Source organism: Pyrus communis, chromosome 12 (assembly GCF_041283825.1).
Source record: "Pyrus communis isolate YQ-2024b chromosome 12, ASM4128382v1, whole genome shotgun sequence".
In the NCBI taxonomy this organism is placed as follows: domain Eukaryota; kingdom Viridiplantae; phylum Streptophyta; class Magnoliopsida; order Rosales; family Rosaceae; genus Pyrus; species Pyrus communis.
Genome location: NC_142576.1, coordinates 810,603 through 830,869, shown reverse-complemented (window position 1 = coordinate 830,869; position 20,267 = coordinate 810,603). Strand labels below are relative to the sequence as shown.

Here is a 20,267-nt window from a genome sequence, read left to right as displayed (position 1 = left end):
AAGCACTTCATGTTTTTTATGAGAGTACAATAGCAGCAGAACAATACAAAACTGAAACAATCTCAGTTGGCTTTTGTGAAACGCTAAAATATTGTGGAAGAGGAGTGAGAGGAGAGAAAAGCTTATGCATCGTGCATGCTTTGTCGGCCATTCCTGTATCACTATCTCCCTCTTTTCTCTCTCTCTCTCTCTCTCTCTCTCTCTCTCTCTCTCACTTCCAGATTCACACAAAGTAGGATCTTCTGAATCATTCAGTAGGGTGACAAAATGAATGAACACTCGGCTTCTTATCCTTTAAAATTATCTTTAGAAAGGTGGCAATTCACTGAATGATGCACCACTCTTTCTTTTCAACCATAAACATCCAATGAATTTTCCCAGAAAGTTTTATTTTCCCGGGAAAGTGGAATGCGTTTCTTGCCGCTTCCTCGAGTTTTGGTTGCTTATCTTTGATGGGATTCCTTTTTTTTTTTTTTTCCCACTATTGGTCATCAACTCCAGGTATGTAAAATCATCGTTCCCTGCAAGTTATCAAAACCCTTGTATCTTTCTCAAATCTGAATCTTTTGCTTTTGTGATCACCCTTCATATTTGTTGTGTTAACTTCCTCGAAGTCTAGTTTTCGTCAAAAAAATCATGGAACTGTTGATGAGAAAGTGGTGCTGTGAGTGCTGAAACCCTACAAACTAAGGGTTACTGGTTTCAATTCCATTTGATGGTTATGGTGAACATGTCATATGGTTTCTTGATTACTATAATTGTCCTTGTTGCTGCCCTTTTGGTTTTCGAATCCGAGGGGCTTAACGATGAGGGTCAATATCTTCTAAAATTCAAGAGCGGATTAGTTGATAGGTTTGATCATCTTGGTAGTTGGAATTCCAATGATTTCACACCTTGTGGATGGAGAGGAGTGAATTGCAGCAGTGGATACAATCCGGTTGTGCTGTCTCTTGACTTGAGCTCAATGAATCTTTCGGGTTATTTGTCTCCGAGCATTGGCGGATTGGTTCACCTGAACTATCTTAATCTTTCTTTCAATGAACTGACTCGGAGTATACCTGAAGACATCGGAAATTGTTCGAGTTTGGAGGTCCTATATTTGAATGACAATAACTTTATAGGTCAAATTCCTAAACCAATAGCTACGCTTTCAAGTTTACGAGTACTGAATCTCTGCAACAATAGATTATCAGGGCCTATCCATGAAGAAATTGGAAATCTTTCATCCCTGTCCCAATTGATTGCGTACTCTAACAATCTTAGCGGAATTTTGCCGCGCTCTCTTGGAAATCTCAAAAGATTGAGGACTTTCCGGGCAGGGGAGAACTTAATATCCGGACGCTTGCCTACAGAGATAGGTGAATGTGAGAGCTTGGAGTTTCTTGGTCTAGCGGAAAATCAGTTAAGTGAAGAAATGCCTAAGGAGCTTGGAATGCTTGAGAATTTGGGAGCTTTGTTTCTTTGGGGTAACCAGCTTTCCGGGGTTATTCCAAAGGAGCTTGGCAACTGTACAAAGTTGGAAATTCTTGCCCTGTATGAGAACAAGCTTGTGGGAGAGATTCCAAGGGAGCTCGGAAACATTGCTTATCTGAAGAAGTTGTATCTTTACAGAAATATGTTGAATGGGACAGTTCCAAGAGAGATTGGCAATCTTTCTCTAGTAGCACAGATTGATCTTTCGGAGAACTTATTATCGGGAGAGATACCGGTTGAGCTCAGTAAGATAGCGGGATTGCAATTGCTTTATCTTTTCAAGAACCAATTCACAGGTGTTATTCCAGATGAGTTCACAAGTCTTACAAACCTGACTAAGCTCGACCTCTCTATCAATTTTCTCACCGGTTCAATTCCTACCAGAATCCAGTACTTGACTGAACTGATCATGCTGCAATTGTTCCACAATTTGCTGAGTGGCGTAATCCCTCAAGGCCTTGGAGTGTATAGCGCGCTTTGGGTGGTTGACTTATCCGAAAACTTCTTAACGGGGGGAGTTCCTCATCATCTCTGCAGAAATTCTAACATGATTTTGTTAAATTTGGGGTCTAACAGGCTCACTGGGAATATACCAAATGGCATCACAAGCTGCAAGTCATTAGTGCAGCTTCGTCTAGTTGGAAACAACCTCACGGGTACTTTTCCATCCGAAATGTGCAAACTGGTTAACCTTTCTACAATGGAGTTGGATCAGAACAAGTTCAGGGGAGCCATTCCTCCAGAAATTGGCAACTGTAGAACTTTGCAAAGGCTGCACCTTTCGGGCAACTACTTCACATCGGAGTTGCCTAGAGAGATTGGCAGCCTCCCACAGTTGGTGACCTTTAATGTCTCATCAAATTCTCTTTCTGGAAGGATACCGCCTGAAATTTTCATTTGTAAAACACTTCAACGGCTTGATCTTAGCAATAACAACTTTTCAGATGCATTGCCAAGTGAGATAGGAACACTTTCTCAGTTGGAGCTTCTCAAGCTTTCTGAAAACAATCTTTCCGGAAACATACCAGTTGCGCTGGGAAACCTTGTACGTTTGACTGAGCTACAAATGGGTGGCAACTCATTCTCTGGCGGCATCCCAGCGGAGTTGGGTTCCCTTTCGAGCCTGCAGATTGCATTAAATCTCAGTTTTAACAACCTTTCCGGGCAGATACCTCCTCAGCTTGGAAATCTTATCTTACTGGAATTCCTGCTACTCAATAACAACAATTTGACAGGTGTAATTCCAGGTGTTTTCCAGAATCTTTTGAGTCTACTTGTCTGCAACCTGTCGTACAATGCCTTGGCAGGGCCTATCCCTCATTTACCATTCTTTCAGAATATGAATGTTGACAGCTTTGTTGGGAATAAAGGACTCTGCGGCGGGCCTCTTGGTGATTGCGCAACATTACCATCTTCACTCTCTTTTCCTCCGGATGTGGCGAAGAAACGCCCCCACTTGGGTAAAATCATCGCTATCATCGCAGCAGCTATTGGTGGTGTTTCTCTCATTTTGATTGCAATCCTTGTTTATGTCATGAGACGTCCCACGAGCGTAGTTTCTTCGTTGCAGGAAAAATCATTCTCTTTGCCGGTTTTGGACATCTAATTTTGTCCAAAGGCTGCAGGGTTCACTTTCCAAGACTTGGTTGCGGCGACTGAAAATATTGATGAGAGCTTTGCAATTGGAAGAGGAGCTTGTGGAACCGTGTACAAAGCAGTCTTACCGACGGGTCATACAGTTGCTGTTAAGAAAGTAGTATCCAGCAGGGAGGGGAACAATGTGGATAACAGTTTTCATGCTGAAATTCTAACTTTAGGAAAAATCAGGCATCGAAATATTGTAAAGCTATACGGTTTCTGCTACTACCAGGGTTGCAATCTTCTGCTCTATGAGTACATGGCGAGAGGCAGCTTGGGAGAATTGCTTCATGGAACATCTTGTAGTCTTGATTGGACAACGAGATTCATGATTGCCCTTGGGGCTGCTCAGGGTCTCTCTTACTTGCATCATGATTGCAAACCGATAATCTTTCACCGTGATATAAAGTCCAATGACATTCTTCTTGACGACAAGTTTGAATCTCGTGTTGGGGATTTCGGGTTGGCAAGGGTGATGGACATGCCACACTCTACGACTCTGTCTGTAGTTGCAGGTTCTTATGGATACATTACTCCTGGTAAGCTATCTTTTAACTAATCTTAATACCATACAACTTAGAAGATCGATTTGATATAACCCCCGAATGCTATCTGTTATAGTTAGGATGATTAATGCTTTAGATACTGATACATAATCTTTTCTTCCAGAATATGTATACACTTTGAAAGTCACAGAAAAATGTGACATCTACAGCTATGGAGTAGTCCTGCTAGAGTTGCTGACTGGCAGAACGCCTGTACAATCGAATGGGGAAGGCGGTGACTTGGTAACGTGGGTAAGAAATTATGTTCTCCTCCATTCATTGTCTTCAGGAGTACTCGATGCTCGATTAGATTTACAAGATGAAGCTACTGTCTCCCACATGATTACTATCTTGAAAATTGCTTTGTTGTGCACAAGTTGCCCCCTTTCAACCGCCCGACCATGAGAGAAGTTGTTTCCATGCTTATTGGGTCAAATGAGAGGGAAAGGATACTTTGAAAGTGATTCATCAAATCATGATACCAATTCCATAGATATACTGAACCTTGATTCTAATTAATCCTAATTTTCTGGGGAATTTTGGTTATCCAGGATGAGTTTAGGATGAGTTTTTTTTTCTTTTCATTGTCAATTATATATACTCATCCCTGTATTATTTAAACAAATACAATAAACTTCTCCCTGTACATGTACCCTATGACTTCTCGATCCATTTGACGGGGATAACATGTTCCGTTTTTCATACGGTAAGCAGTATATATCTGTTATGATCCTACATTTGATGATTCATTGTTTGCTTTGTTATTCCAGTAAAATACAATTGTTTCTCGAACGCTCGAAAGGCGTTGGTAGCTTGCTCTCTTATCTTTAACTCAAATATTATAGAATCTAAACCAAGCAAGACTTCCAATCAAATATTTTAGTAATGTAACATCCCATATCATCCAAGGGAGTGGATCCTGTAAGTCTGATATGTATATTCCCATATCTACATAGCACGAGGCATTTTGGAAGCTCACTGGCTTCGGGTTCCATAGGAACTCCGAAGTTAAGCGAGTAGCACACAAGAGCATTCTCAAGATGGGTGACCCATCGGGAAGTTCTAGTGTGAGTTCCCAGAAACAAAACCGTGAGGGTGTGCCGAGGGTCCAAAACAGACAATATCATGCTACGGTAGAGCCGGGCCCGGGAAGTGATCCACTAGTCAGCTTTCTTTAAGTTGAATGTACTGAGGCGCTGAGGACAACAATGGCAAACGGTAACCCTGCACAACTTTTCACCAGTTCCTTGCCGAGCTCCTCCTCGTACGTGCATGCCTTGGCGTCTGAACCTGAATTCATATGTTAAAAACTTCAAATTTAAAGAAAAATCGTAAAATGAATCGATCTAGATCACTGAAGTATAGTAAACTTGCTACCTGAGATCTTCAACACCCTAACTTGAATCGCAAATATGACATTCTATCCGACCCCATATTTAAATTACTCGATCGACCGTCACTAACGCTACTGTGTCTCTCTGAGGGTGAGTAGGCCAACGATATCTATGTGTGTATACATATAACAGCTTGGCAGTGGCCTTGGATTCGCAAATGATACAAACAAAACAAAAACAAAAAATGAAAGTAATTTCTCGAAGGCAAGACACACGGTGAACATACACCAAAGTTATGGGATGTGCAAAAATGCACTTCAAGTTGGCTAGCTAACCCACTAACGCGAGAAACACGAGATGCATAAAAATAATCATGTTTATGCATTATAGTGCAGATTCCATTTTCATCAATTTTCTTGCCCTCTAACAATTAACTATCTAATCCACTAATGTTGTCGTTCTACTAAAAACAAAGCAAGTTGACTAAGGTATATAGATTATAGTGTGTATGAGACGCGAATTTAAACTAACCTAAATATACTAGCCATCCAATTAGTCTTGTTATAATAAACAAGAAACAAACGTAGACAACCCAATAAAATCTTAAATCATACAGAAAAAAAAAAAAGAAAAAAAAAAGATTTTATATATATATATATATATATATATCAGCAATTAACACGAATGATCATATATTCATTTACTGATTAATATTACCAGAAGTGATCGTTGCCTGCAGGCCACACGAGGTTCGTGAATTGCTGAACATCTTGTAAGTTTGTAGCATGATCAATTGCAAAGGTCTCGTAGTAAGGATTCTGAGGTGGTCGGATGAAGCCACTGGTTGCGATGTTGTTGCAGGCACTGCTGTCTTTGGTTTCTGTGGGCAGATCAAACAGATCCTTAGACTGCGCCACCACCTTGTCAACAAGTTGAGAAGAAACTCCGTCGTATGCTGCCACAAAACAACCGTGTTCTTCAAGTGCACGTCGTACTTGATTGGCCTTGGAAGGCCGACAACTACCCGAACCTTCTTCCTGGACCTTACTGCCACTAATTGTAAAATCAATTATTGTAACTTTTGGCGACGGCATTTCGGAACCCGACTCCATACCTTGTTTCCTCGATCGGTCGTCGCTAAAACAACGGTGGTGGGAATGCAATGAGTGAACCAACTGGGTTGCATATAGATATAGATATATAGTGGCTAGGCAACTTAGGAAAATATTAGGGTTACTATACTTTTTATTGTTATATATATATTGACATGATTCACATGGTATATTTTTTTTTTGTTCAACACGTCGCATGTGATTTTATCTCTTATATACTATGAATCCTGTGATCAAGGCCGGCTTAGGGTGAACGCTATCGTTGTGTGCGACCGCACAAGATCCAAGAGTCAAGAGCCTCCGGTGGCCACTGGCCAAAATTTGCAGGGAGAGTAGAGGACATGCATGTGCGAGGAAGAAGAAGATGCGTTGTGATAACTTGGTATTTGTTAATTTATGAATTATAGAACTTATACAATGTGTTTACATTTCAAGTCTCCTGTTTCTTTTAGGAAAGTCCTTACGCTCATCGTTATAATTTTATGCTATATTTTGGGATCTAGAACAATCCAGCTATATATAGCAATTGAAATAATAATATATTAGATAAAGCCACACGCTATGAATGTATAAATATAAAAATTAAGAAAGTATATACGAAAAAGTCAAAAGTTGAAGAGAAAAGAGAGAGACAAAAAGAAAATATGGATATATATTTTTTAAATTACAGATGTTACAGTGATATGTGAGTGAAATTTGAATAAAAATTTGAAAAATTAGAGATGCTACGATGATATCCTATTAAGCTATCTTTCAACTAATCTTACTTAATACAATACAACTTCGAAGATCGATTTGATATAACCGCCGAACGCTATCTGTTATATTTAGGATGATTAATGCTTTAGATACTGATACAAAATCTTTTATTCCAGAGTATGCATACACTTTGAAAGTCACAGAAAAATGTGACATCTACAGCTATGGAGTAGTCCTGCTAGAGTTGCTGACTGGCAGAACGCCTGTACAATCGAATGGGGAAGGCGGTGACTTGGTAACGTGGGTAAGAAATTATGTTCTCTTCCATTCATTGTCTTCAGGAGTAATCGATGCTCGATTAGATTTACAAGATGAAGCTACTGTCTCCCACATGATTAATTACTATCTTGAAAATTGCTTTGTTGTGCACAAGTTGCCCCCTTTCGACCGCCCGACCATGAGAGAAGTTGCTTCCATGCTTATTGGATCAAATGAGAGCGAAGGACACTCTGAAAGTGATTCATCAAATCATGATACCAATTCCATAGATAATACTGAACCTTGATTCTAATTAATCCTAGGTTTATACTCATCCCTGTATTAGTTAAACAAATAAACAAATACAATAAACTTCTCCCAGTACGTGTACCCTATGACTTCTCGATCCATTTAACGTGGATAACATGCATGTTCGGTTTTTCAAACAGGAAGCAATCTGTATCTGTTATTATCCTATATTTGATGAACTTTATACAGTTTTTGATTCATTGTTTACTTTATATTGGCAGCTTGCTCTCTTCTCTTTAACTCGAATGTTACAGAATCTAAACCAAGCAAGACTTCCAATCAATATTTTAGTTCAAAACTAACCTCGTGACAGTCACGGCGGATAATGTTAAGAAATCAAGCATTCATCGGTGACTAAAACATTCAATCTCCTTCTTCTCTGGCTAATTCATATGTACTGCGTCCTTGTCTGCATTTTCCTCATGGTGCACTAATCGTTCCAACTCATTCGTCGAACTGCTGATCAGGATGAAATAAGAAACAATTAGTTAAACTAGTCAGCTTTCTTTAAGTTGTATATACTGAGGCTCACCTTGGATAGACATTGAATAACAAAGGCAAATCACAATAGCAGGCAATATTCTAGTCCAAGTTCTCAATCTTACCCTTATATAAGATCTATCATTTATCTCGCCCTTCTATCAATTTGTCTATTTTCTTTTACAATGTGGCATAATATCTTACGATGCTAGAAACAATCGCCTCACCCAAATACGATTCTTATTGTCAAATATGAGAGAAGTATGTCTGTTCGCTACACAAATTTCATAATCTTCATTTGAAAATCGTCCATAAAAAATTTTATTTGAAAAAAGAAAAAATCATTTAGTCATCCACAAGTATGAAAAAAAAAAAAAATGGTGCAAGTGTCAAATTTCAATCATTTATTCGATACATTTGGAAGAATATTTCTAACTCAAATAAATTTTTTTGTAAGAATGATATTGAAATGATGACAAAATTGAACGATTATAATTATGAAATTTGAACCATGAAAATACGGGATTTGCAAATGCTTGGTGAATGCATGTTTTAAAGAGGAACGTGAGAGTCATTGACAACAAAAGTAACCATAGCGCAGCCATGCACACATCTTCGTAGTGGAATTAAGTGCAATAATAACTAGAGTGCCCTACCAAATACGGATACCGTCACCTAGACATTATGCGGCCTTATATAGTATTACGTGGAGAATTGTTTTTTTTTTTTAACAAACGATATTATCTTTTTTAAGGGGGTGGAGAGTGGGCTAAGTCTCTCATTAGGCTAGTCATAATAATGTAGTTTAAACTTGCCTTTAGCGAGAATCAAACCTAAAATCTCTCTTATACAAGTGAATATGAATACTATTAGACTGTAATGCTAAACGACTGGAGAAAAATTTACATATAACATTGTATCATTGATACAAGCCGGCAAAAGCTGCTACTGCTACCATTGTGGTGATGAGCCATTGGATTGCAGGTTGCTTGGAGTCCCACTTCTCTGAGCTGGTTTGGTATTGCTGTGCTTTGAAAAAAGCTGCTTCTGCTGTGCTGTGAGAATAAGCAGCTGTGAAATAAAGCAGCAGAGTGTTTGGTAAACTTTTTTGTAAAAGTGCTTTTGAAAAAAAAAAGTAGTATTAGAGTGTTTAGTAAACTTTTATGTAAAACAGATGTGAAAAAAAGCCGGTTTTTCAAAGCTGGGTTTTGCAGCTTCTTGTTTTTGGCTTTTTTTCATCCAAAACTGTGAAAAAAAGCTGAAGCTGAGTGTTTACCAAACACAAAAACAGCTCCCAGCTTTTTTTGATAGCAGCTTTTTTCAGAATCACCTCAGTACCAAACCAGGTCTCTGTCCCTAACTTCATAGTTGTTGACCCCACCATACATTTGCTCCGATGGACTCCGGCTGCAATGTCACAATGAACTTAGTCGGAAATGGACTGATGGACTCGGGTTCAAATCACCCAATAGACTCATGTTTAAAAAGGCCCAATGGGTTCAGTTCGAATAGAATTCTTTTTAAGAAGTGTTATTGACACTTCGAAAATCTCATTTTATACTCCTTATAAATATATTTTTTTCTTTCTAAATATAGAAAGTTTGGAGTGTAAAATGAGAATTTTAGAGTGCTAATAACAATTTTCTTCTTTTATGAGACCCCACTTTGTAGAATCGTACTCGTTCAATTTTTTAATTAAAATGAATGTTTTAATAATTTGAAATTTGCTTAATTTCTTTTGTAAAAAATAATTTAGAATAATATTATAAAATATACATAATTTAAATTATCAAAACACGTCACACAATGAATTTAAAATGAGAAAGAGATTCCCTTCAGATCTCTCTTATCAAAATCTACCAAGCAATTAATTCGAATCTTTAAAATGTGCGTCAAAACGTGAAATCTTTCTCCCAAAATAATTAAATATACGCACTTTTGCATTCATCAGTCAGCGTAAGATTACGTGTCCACAACATGTTATTTTTCTTCCGTATTAGGTGAAAACTGCAAACAAGTTGCAGAATGTTTGGAAATTACAACTCAACCGATACGGCACGTCGACATCCAATCACAAATCTGAATCACATCCCCCCATCCGACGGCCCAGATCGTTCCTCGCCCACAGCCGACTTATCCACCTTATATTTAAGCCCCTCTTTCTGTCGCGTTGTCCTCTGTTATTCGCACCAAAAAAAGCACCGAAAAAAAAGCCGCTTCCAAAAAAGTCGCTTCTTCCAATTACGCAAAACTGTAGAACTCCAAAAAAAAAAAAAAGTTAGAAGCCAAGGGGCAGAGCCAGACAGCTCGAGAGAGAGTTGTGGGCCGTCCGATCGCAGTTGGATGGTAGTGATCGGAGGGGGGTGAGGAGGAGGTTCGCCACGATGATCACGGTTAAGGGCGAGGCTCGTCAGCCGCCGGCGGTGGTCGGAGCTTCTAGGGCACACTTCGGCTCCGCTCGCGATGATTCCTTTGGGATTAAGCCGGAGCCGTCGTCGCTCAGCTTGGTCTCTTTCAAGCCTCATCACGATGCTCGTGAAGGTTCCATTTTCTGATCCAATTTTTTTTAGTTTCATATTATTTTACAATCGGAATATGAATTTCTAAATCGTTTCTTAATTAAAGTTTGAAACTTCAATTGCAATTTTTGGGGTTTTTCAATCGATGAGTGTTCTTCTGGTGATTAATTTGAGCTAAAATTTTTGACAGAAGCTAAAATTCGAATTATAGGGTTAGGGTTTTCATCTATTGTTCCCTATCACCAAGATGGCTTTTTTTTTTTTTTTTTTTTTTGGGTTAATTATTTGAATTTCTTATTGTTGAGGCTAATTGATTAATTATTTGATTATGAAGTTGATGAAGACGCACATATGACCGTTGCTCATCAAATGTACAAGGCTGGAAACTATAAGGAGGCACTAGAGCATAGCAAAATTGTGTATGAGAAAACCCCGATTCGCACTGACAATCTCCTTCTTCTGGGTGCAATCTATTATCAGGTTCAATAATTCATTAAAGTGTAATTTTATTATTTTCCAATGGTTGATTTTCGTTCAATTAGAATTGGAAACCTGAAATTGATTAATATTATGTGCGCTTTATTTTGTTGCAGTTGCATGACTTTGATATGTGTATTGCCAAAAATGAAGAAGCCCTTCGAATTGAGCCGCATTTTGCCGAGTGTTATGGGAACATGGCTAATGCTTGGAAGGTGGTGTCGTGAATGCATGGTTGCCTAGTTTCACCCCTTCCGTTTTTCTGGTTGAACAATTTTCCATAATGTTAAAGTTTGTTCTTTATGCAGGAAAAAGGAAATAATGACGTTGCTATTCGCTATTATTTGGTTGCCATTGAGGTTCGTATACTATTATATAATTATTTTCTGATTATTCCTGCAATCCCTCAAATCGTATAAAGGGATGAAAATTGATGTTCAGTTTTCTTGTAGTGTGTAATTTTCATTTATAGAGTCAAATTTCCCTAATTTGGTTATTAAACTTTTTGGATGTGCTTTGTTTATAAAGTTCAAGTTTTGCTGCTTCAGTTTGAATGGTTAGGTGTCTTTGTCTTCTCATAGACTCATACTTTTGTTTAGTTTATTGATCTTACTTTTTCTTGGCTGCAGCTTCGTCCCAATTTCTGTGATGCATGGTCAAACTTAGCTAGTGCATACATGCGGAAAGGAAGACATGAAGAAGCGGCACAGTGTTGTCGCCAGGCACTTGCATTAAATCCCCATTTGGTGGGCTTCCATCTTGTTATTTTTGACTTTCTACAGGCTGTAATTGTTGTTCTTTTGTCCGATCCGAGGTTACACACTATTCTGCTTTCAATATTATCTGCAAGCTAACTACAATGGGAAATTGATAAAACAGGTTGATGCCCATAGTAATCTTGGGAATCTAATGAAGGCACGGGGATTGGTGCAAGAGGTAAGTCTTGAAAAATGAATGCATTGCCTTGTATTATGTTTTAGTTACCATATATGTAATGGAAGCTAAGATCTAGATTGCGCTGTATAGGATTTAAGTGCCGTTGGTTATTGTGTTCCCTAACCTTCCATGCTGTTTGCCTAGACCTATAATACCGCCGTATCACTTTCTGTTCAGATTCAGTACAGAATATGGTACTTAAGTCTGAGCTTCTGAGCTTCTGCTCTAGAATATCCACCTGGCCCAAACTATTCCCCCGCCAAGTTTTGGGGGGGCTTAATAATTTTGGATTTCGCAACAGTCTACTGGAATGTTAATTCTGTTCAACATTTAAATTTTTGTAATGTATATCAAGTAAAGTCACTGATGGAATAATTCATGTGTGGAACTGTGTGTGAATTCACAGTTCAAACAGATATGAAGTTGTTGTCCCCAGGCCAGGGCTCAGATGATGGTTTTGTTGTTACTCCCATCCCCAAGACTGCAAATAGTCAGACTCTAACCTTTTGTGCAGGCATACAGTTGCTACCTTGAGGCTATACGTATCCAACCAAACTTCGCTATTGCATGGTCTAATCTTGCTGGTCTTTTCATGGAGTCTGGTGATCTTAATAGGGCCCTGCAGTACTATAAGGTATCGTAAATTTTTTGTTCATCCATTATTCATCTTCTGTCTTTGTGATGTACTTATTCTTTTATATCTTACTTCTGTACATGATTTATCATATCTGCCCTATTTAGAAATGTTCTTAATTGTGTTCTTTTTCCTTGGATACTTTTCTATCACAGGAGGCCGTGAAACTCAAACCTGCTTTTCCAGATGCGTATCTCAATCTTGGGAATGTTTATAAGGTAAGCTGTCATGCCTAATGCCAGTAAGGTTCGGTAGGTGCAAGTGGCTGGACTTGTGTTGGAGAAAAACAAGCTATTTCTTTTGCCTTTTCCAGGCTTTGGGACTGCCACAGGAGGCAATCGTGTGTTATCAACGTGCTCTCCAGACAAGACCCAACTATGCAATGGCTTTCGGTGAGTAATATCTTACCATGTCTTGGCCTTTTCATAATTTGGGTAAATTACAATTTTCACCCTCAACTTTCGGTCGCATAACAAACTCATACCTCATCTTTTAAACATTGCAATGTCATACATCAAATTACGAATTCATTGCAATCTTAGACCTCCGTTAGTCAATCCGTTAGATTGACCATTAAGTGATGATGTGGCAAGACTACGTCGCATGTATTTGCTGTCGTGGCGTGTATGGCTATCAAATTTGTGCTTTGTGAATAAAAATAAACAAAAAAAAATTAATTATTTTTAAATATCACTCCAAAATATTTTTAAAAAATCCAATTCATTCTTATGGCCCGCCCTTCCCCAAAACCCCAGCATCCCTTACCCATATCCCTCACTGCCGCTGCCCCACCCCTACCACCACCATCCCAATCCAGAACTGATCCAGTCCCTCCTAACTATACCTGTGGGATTCTCAACCCACCTGATGAAGCGGATCCAGAAGAAGCTTCAGAGCCCTGGAATGTCTGGGTACGAAGAAGTTTCAAAGGCCTGGAATTGCAGTGTGTTTTTCTTGACGACTAACAAACAAAAATTGTGAACGCCCAATTACGCGAACACGACGACTCGAGCCGTCAAAGCTCGGAGATGACGTCAACGAAGATGAAGCCAACCGCCTGCTGTAGCCCCAGTCCGTGTCGCTGTCGTCTTGTTTGATTTGTTCTTGGAATTTGGTTTCACTGCTTAAATATGTGTTTTACAGAAAAGAGAGATGTTGATGCCGTGGGTGGATGTGAGAAAGTGGTTGTGGGATTGGGAGACTGAGAGGGAAGGGATTTTGGAAGAGATGGTGGGGATAGGTTGGGGCAGCGGCGCTAAGGGATTTGGGGAAGGATTGATCTAGAGATTTGGGGAAGGGCGGGTCATTATGAATAAATATTGGATTCCTTTTATTTTCCCCTAATAATTTTAAATGATATTTTTAGATTATTTAGCTTATTTATTTATTTATTTTTTATTCACATAACACACATTTAATACCCATACATGCCATGTCAACAAATATATGCCACGTCATCTTGTCACGTCATCATTTAACAGCCAAATTGGTAGAAAACTTAATGGAGGTCTGACATTGCAACGAATTTATAAGTTGAGGTATGACATTGCAATGTTTAAAACATGAGGTATGAGATTGTGATTAGACTCATACTTGAGGTAGTTTTGTGTAATTTACCCTATTTTTTATTTAGTCTTTACTTATTAGATTACTTGGTTATTCTTTTTTAGAAATCGTTATTCCTTTTTAGATTAAGTTGTTCTGGCATTTTGGATTTGAAATACATTTACTTTAACCATAAAGAGAAATTGAGTCAGTTGGCCAAATTCTTGTCTCAAGTCAACTGACTACTTTCATATCTCGTCTGAGTGTGTAATAAGTATCTGTAACATACAAGTGTTTTTAATTTGTTTTGAATTCTGTTATCCTCATTTCTTTTTCCAGATGTTAAGATACATTTGTCGTGTGGTAGCAGTTTCATGAATTTTATGTGACCTTAAATTGAATTGTTTGGCGCAGGTAATTTGGCTAGTACGTATTATGAACAAGGTCAACTGGATCTGGCAATCCTACATTATAAGCAAGCCATTTCTTATGATGGAAGATTTTTGGAGGCTTACAATAATTTGGTTGGTTCTCATATCCAGAATGTTATGATTTTTGGATTTGTCGTTGCAACTTTCACTGACTTGATTTTTTGTTTTGTTTTTGCATCATTTGAAGGGTAATGCTCTTAAAGACGTTGGCAGAGTAGATGAAGCAATTCAATACTACAATGTAGGTTCATCTTTCTATGTTAAATTTCATTTGAATTGCTTGCATATAATCTTCTGTCCCCTTTGACCTTTTATGTCGCTGCATGCAGCAATGCCTCACTTTACAGCCTAACCATCCACAAGCGCTTACCAACCTTGGGAATATTTATATGGAATGGTATGTGATCTTGAAATGATTGTGCATTATTATTAATTTATTAATGTCGAAACAATTAGCTCTGGATGATGAACACGCTTTTAACAACTAAAAGTACTGTATATGCAGGAACATGGTGTCTGCTGCTGCTCAATATTACAAGGCCACATTGACTGTAACAACTGGATTGTCTGCTCCTTTTAATAATCTTGCCATCATCTATAAACAACAGGTACCGTTTCCTTGATTCCATTCTTACATGGATGCAAGAAGTGTATTTTCCCCTGTGGATTGTCTCCCCTCTTTTGGGGTTGGGGTAGAGGGGGGAGGGTGGTAAGGAAGGTGGTACTGCTATTAATTGCTCCTTTATAGCTTTGGGAAAATGTTGGCCTTTTTTTTTTCTTTCCTCTTACTAAGATTCATAGTCTTTAAATTATAAAGGTGCATGATATGTGAAGATTTGTCTAGACAATTTCGCACTCCAAAAAACTGCCTTTTAGGGGGAGGGGCAGGACCATATTTTAAGAAATCATGCAGGTGAAACCCTCACAGTAAAGGCTCGGTCAGTTTCTAAGATTAAGAGTAGAAATAAAAACTAAGGAGAAAAATAAGAATTGTATGGATATATAGTCCTGTTTCTTCTCGTAAAACTTTGTTGAATCTATTTTTATTTATCACCATTTTCTGCTCTAATATCTACTGTGCATGCTTTCATCACAGGGGAATTATGCAGATGCAATTTCTTGCTACAATGAGGTTCTCCGCATAGATCCCTTGGCAGCTGATGGGCTTGTCAATAGGGGGAACACGTACAAAGAGATTGGTAGAGTCAGTGAAGCAATTCAGGACTACATACATGCAATATCTGTCCGGCCAACTATGGCTGAAGCTCATGCAAATTTGGCGTCAGCTTACAAGGATAGGTATGGTACTTCAGTTTTCACTGTTGGCGCTCTAATTTTTGTCAACTGTTTAATATGCCAGGTTCCTGGGAAAAGTTGGTTTACTCCAACAAAAAGTGAAATTCCTTCAGGATTGTTATTCCTATTTTGATCCTTTTAATTCAATCAAATTGATTCTGTGGTGGGTGGTACTGATGGGTGCACTGCTCTTTGGGAGCCTATGATGGAACAATTTACTTTCATTTGTTAGAATTTAGAGTTAATGCCTTCTTGCCAGGGAATCTAATCTTTGGGTCCCAACAAACTCCAACTGGGTAAATTTTAGTTTAGTAAAGTAGCTGGATGCCTTGGATGGACATTCAAACCATCATATCCCTTGCGTGGAAGTGGAATTAACATTTATTGAGCTCATCTTGCAGTGGACGTGTGGAGGCTGCTATTAAGAGCTATAAACAGGCATTGCTTATTCGACCTGATTTTTCAGAGGCAATTTGTAATCTTTTACATACATTACAGGTATTATCTGAATTCCATGGAAGTGGTATTTGACAAGAATTCTTTATGTGATTTGGCTGTGAAATTTGCACTAATCTAAATTCTACTTATGAAAGTATTTATTTAGTGCACTAATAGAATTGTGTTCATGTCGGTTTGCTCTTGGACACTCAACACAAATGTTCACTTGCACCAATACCTGTACTCTTTAAAACTCTTGGAGTTGTGTGGATATATCCGTGACCATAGAAATGGCTTTATGTTGGTTGATTTAGACTACATAAGTAGACTTGAAATATAAAGGCATATGTGCAGTATTCAGAGGTAGAGGAGCATGTGTTAAATTCCGTCTGTTGGTTGCAGTGCATTGAGCATTGATGTCCTTACATGTAAACTAATGTAATATGATTGTACATTGTAGTGTGTATGCAGTTGGGAGGACCGCGACAAAATGTTTTCTGAAGTTGAAGGGATAATCAGGAGGCAGATTAATGTCAGTCTTGATTTGTTATCATTATACTCTCTATTTTGTAAAACTGATCATTTACCCTTCTAATCTTATTTCAGTCTACTATAAAACTTTACTAAGAGTCACTTGAATGCTACTTTCTTCTTATTTCAGATGTCTCTTCTGCCAAGTGTGCAACCTTTCCATGCAATAGCCTATCCGATTGATCCAATTCTGGCACTTGAAATTAGGTATCGCCCCTACGCTCAGTGTTTAGGCTTTAAGAAACAATAGTTAACCAGCAAGAATAATTTTTCTTCTCATTCACAATTTTGTCTTCTCTTTTACAGTCGTAAATATGCTGCACACTGCTCCATAGTCGCATCACGATTTGGACTTTCTCCTTTCAACCATCCTGCTCCAATCCATATAAAGCGTAATGGTGGGCCACAGAAACTAAGGATTGGGTATGTTTTGACAGGATGCGTGAGACTAATCTCTTTATTTGTCAGAGCTATACTTCTCTTTAACTGTATGAGGACCTTTCTTGAATTGCAGATATGTAAGCAGTGACTTTGGTAATCACCCCTTGTCACATCTTATGGGATCTGTGTTTGGGATGCATAATAAGGACAATGTTGAGGTTTGTAATTTTTGTACTCTTATAGGTTCTTTCTAAGTAAATTACTGCATGCTGGAACTAAGCATTTTGATATAGGTTTTCTGTTATGCCTTGAGTCCAAATGATGGAACGGAATGGAGACAACGCATCCAGTCGGAAGCAGAGCACTTTATCGATGTCTCATCTTTGTCATCAGATATGATTGCCAAAATGATTAATGAAGATAAGATACAGATCTTAATTAACCTTAATGGTTATACAAAGGTATGCTTCATCTGTTGACATTTCTTTTCTCGTCCTTAAATAATCTTTGATGAGGCTTATTGTAAGGACCTTGAACTTGTGCCTATTTATGTGACGCATTGTGTAATTATTTGCTCATAAATATGGTCAGGTATACTACATCAACTAATTGTAGTTTTTTATGCACTCAGCTTTTTATTGTATCATATATTTGTTGTACTTGTTGGAATGACTTAATGGCACCTTCATCATGCAGGGTGCTAGAAATGAAATATTTGCCATGCAGCCAGCACCCATTCAGGTTTCATATATGGGTTTCCCTGGTACGACAGGGGCAAATTACATTGATTACTTGGTCACTGATGAGGTTTGAATTGGGCCACCTTATGTTTTGGATAGCTTAATTTTGTTGAATGTAGTTTTCTGATGTGCTGTTTCTTTTGTTTCAGTTCGTTTCACCTTTGCGCTTCTCACATATTTACTCTGAGAAGATTGTTCATCTCCCGCATTGCTACTTTGTGAATGATTACAAGCAGGTTGGTGTAGATATGCTCTCTAGTCTGTGTTGTTATTTTATTAACTTCAGCGAAGTTACATGGAACCTGAATCACCTTTTAATGTTGTGTTCAGAAAAATCAAGATGTGTTGGATCCAAGCTGCCGGCAGAAGCGATCCAGTTATGGTCTGCCCGAGGATAAATTTATATTTGCATGCTTCAATCAGTTGTACAAAATGGATCCTGAAATCTTTAATACATGGTAATATCATCATATTCCTCACGTAGTCGCAATTCCTGAAGAACAAAAAATTACGTTAGTACAGATTGTACATAATTTGTCATCTCACTAATGATTCTATGTGCTCTAGGTGCAATATTCTTAAACGTGTACCCAACAGTGCACTTTGGCTCCTCAGATTCCCAGCTGCAGGCGAAATGAGACTTCGTGCATGTAAGTGGAATGGTTTACTACTTTATAATGAGTTGATCGCACTCATTTAAACCTCTTTCGTGCAACCATATAGGTTTTTTGAATACTCAATCCGAGTAAAAGAGAAAACACAACCTTTGACCTTGCGGTCTGAAGTAAAAATGATTTAATAATGGGCCTTGAGCTCTGTCTTTTCACCCAAAAGTATATGACATTATTATTATTTATTCGACTTTATTCAGATGCTGTTGCTCAAGGAGTGCAGCCAGACCAAATCATCTTCACAGATGTTGCTATGAAAGGTGAACATATCAAGCGGAGTGCGTTGGCAGATTTATTCCTTGACACGTAATCTTCTTTTCTCTGGATTCAACGTAAATCTGAAGTTTCTTTCGTTGTGTACTATACATAGTAAGCTAGAATTTCTGATTGTTTGAGATTGTTTTTAGGCCTCTGTGCAATGCACATACGACAGGCACGGATATTCTATGGGCAGGTCTGCCAATGGTGACCCTTCCCCTTGAAAAGATGGCTACCAGGGTTGCTGGATCACTGTGTCTCGCTACTGGACTGGGAGACGAGATGATTGTTAGCAGGTACGTCTTTTTTACAGACAACCTAGAGATTTTTGACATACAAGTATTTCATAAAATGATGCCTTTATCATCCACCATCTGCACGCAGCGCTTGTCAGTTGTCACTTTGTTCTTGTCTTCTCACTGGACGCTTTTTTCTTACATGTAAATGAGTTCGTAACAATTTCCTTTTCCTGTCTTGACTTCCCATAGCATGAAAGAGTATGAAGAGAAGGCAGTGTCTCTGGCACTGAATCCCTCAAAGCTCCATGCTCTTACCAGCAAGCTCAAGGCAGCCCGGTTGACTTGTCCTCTGTTCGACACTGCACGCTGGGTAAGTCAAAGCAACATGTTTTGTATATAATGACTACTCGGAAAAAATGGAAGGCACAGTAATAATCTCTCGAAACAACTTGTTGCAGGTGAGGAATCTGGAGAGGAGTTATTTCAAAATGTGGAATCTGCATTGCTCGGGCCAGAAGCCGCAGCATTTCAAAGTCACCGAGAACAACTTAGAGTTTCCGTACGATAGATAGAAGGGCGAAGTTAGAGACGGAATTTGTAGATCCGTAAGTACTACACAAATTGATAAATCCTGGACATGTTTCGAGTCGAAGGAGAGATTTGCTTGACGTAGCCGTATTCACTATGTCACTCTTTCCGCTTCCTCCCCTCCTCACCATCCCCTCCCACCATATAATCTTGCGATCTGTACGTATCTTATATAATGGAGATGATATATTGGTAATGTATTGGTTCCACACTGCTCTTGTGCTGCTCGTCTTCGATTGTCAACGGAAATCTTTCTGATGCATTTTCCATTCTTTCTACTTGAACCAAAACTTTGCCAGAAATTGAATTGCGATTTGTGTTCAGTTTGCAAGCAAATTCTGCCCTACAATATGAAGGAGAAGCATTACTAGGGATTCGTCTCGACTATCTGCGTAAAATATAAGAAACATCAGCGGCTAGATTACGGTCGGAAGCGATTTTGGTCGTCAGTAATGGCTTGTAGCCCGCTCTAACAAAACCCGAACCTATATTGCATATATTGTTGAACAGAGAACTGCATCGTTACTCCCTCGATCAAGTACCAACGAGGCCATCAATTCTTCCATGTCCTCCGTGAACCAGGTGCCCCACCGCGAGCACGAGTGGCATGATGCCCAGTGCAGAACCATTAGATCCTTCAAACGGCCAAGAACAAACATCTTCAACGCTCGGTTGCCCCATCAAGTGCCGCGGAGAGACGCTTCCAATTGTTCAATCCTCTAAGCCATATCATGC

General features: G+C 38.7%; 4 protein-coding genes across 4 annotated transcripts; 3 read left to right on the top strand and 1 right to left on the bottom strand.

Moving 5' to 3' along the window:
• The first annotated feature begins 570 nt into the window (after positions 1-570).
• LOC137744915 (uncharacterized) lies at positions 571-3,334 on the top strand. The gene is made up of 2 exons (XM_088681572.1): positions 571-2,933; positions 3,044-3,334. Exons 1-2 carry the CDS (start codon positions 716-718, stop codon positions 3,130-3,132), a joined length of 2,307 nt encoding a protein of 768 aa, XP_088537698.1. The 5' UTR covers positions 571-715; the 3' UTR covers positions 3,133-3,334.
• Positions 3,335-3,370: 36 nt separating this feature from the next.
• On the top strand, positions 3,371-4,114 carry LOC137745388 (putative leucine-rich repeat receptor-like protein kinase At5g63930). The gene is made up of 3 exons (XM_088681597.1): positions 3,371-3,650; positions 3,781-3,908; positions 4,034-4,114. The coding sequence occupies exons 1-3, from the start codon at positions 3,371-3,373 to the stop codon at positions 4,112-4,114; spliced, it is 489 nt and encodes a 162-aa protein (XP_088537723.1).
• A 716-nt stretch (positions 4,115-4,830) lies between these two features.
• Positions 4,831-6,084, bottom strand: LOC148692120 (deoxypodophyllotoxin synthase-like). Its single transcript, XM_088681596.1, has 2 exons — positions 5,724-6,084; positions 4,831-4,946 (listed from the first exon to the last, which is right to left on the bottom strand). The coding sequence occupies exons 1-2, from the start codon at positions 6,082-6,084 to the stop codon at positions 4,831-4,833; spliced, it is 477 nt and encodes a 158-aa protein (XP_088537722.1).
• Positions 6,085-10,024: 3,940 nt separating this feature from the next.
• On the top strand, positions 10,025-19,794 carry LOC137744183 (putative UDP-N-acetylglucosamine--peptide N-acetylglucosaminyltransferase SEC). Its single transcript, XM_068484048.2, has 28 exons — positions 10,025-10,389; positions 10,702-10,847; positions 10,961-11,059; positions 11,153-11,203; positions 11,474-11,590; positions 11,724-11,780; positions 12,295-12,414; positions 12,570-12,632; positions 12,728-12,806; positions 14,374-14,483; positions 14,578-14,631; positions 14,720-14,787; positions 14,896-14,998; positions 15,487-15,689; positions 16,088-16,184; positions 16,585-16,656; positions 16,786-16,862; positions 16,962-17,078; positions 17,170-17,254; positions 17,330-17,497; positions 17,733-17,843; positions 17,926-18,012; positions 18,107-18,234; positions 18,344-18,426; positions 18,648-18,753; positions 18,855-19,001; positions 19,194-19,314; positions 19,403-19,794. Exons 1-28 carry the CDS (start codon positions 10,233-10,235, stop codon positions 19,514-19,516), a joined length of 2,940 nt encoding a protein of 979 aa, XP_068340149.2. The 5' UTR covers positions 10,025-10,232; the 3' UTR covers positions 19,517-19,794.
• Positions 19,795-20,267: the final 473 nt, after the last annotated feature.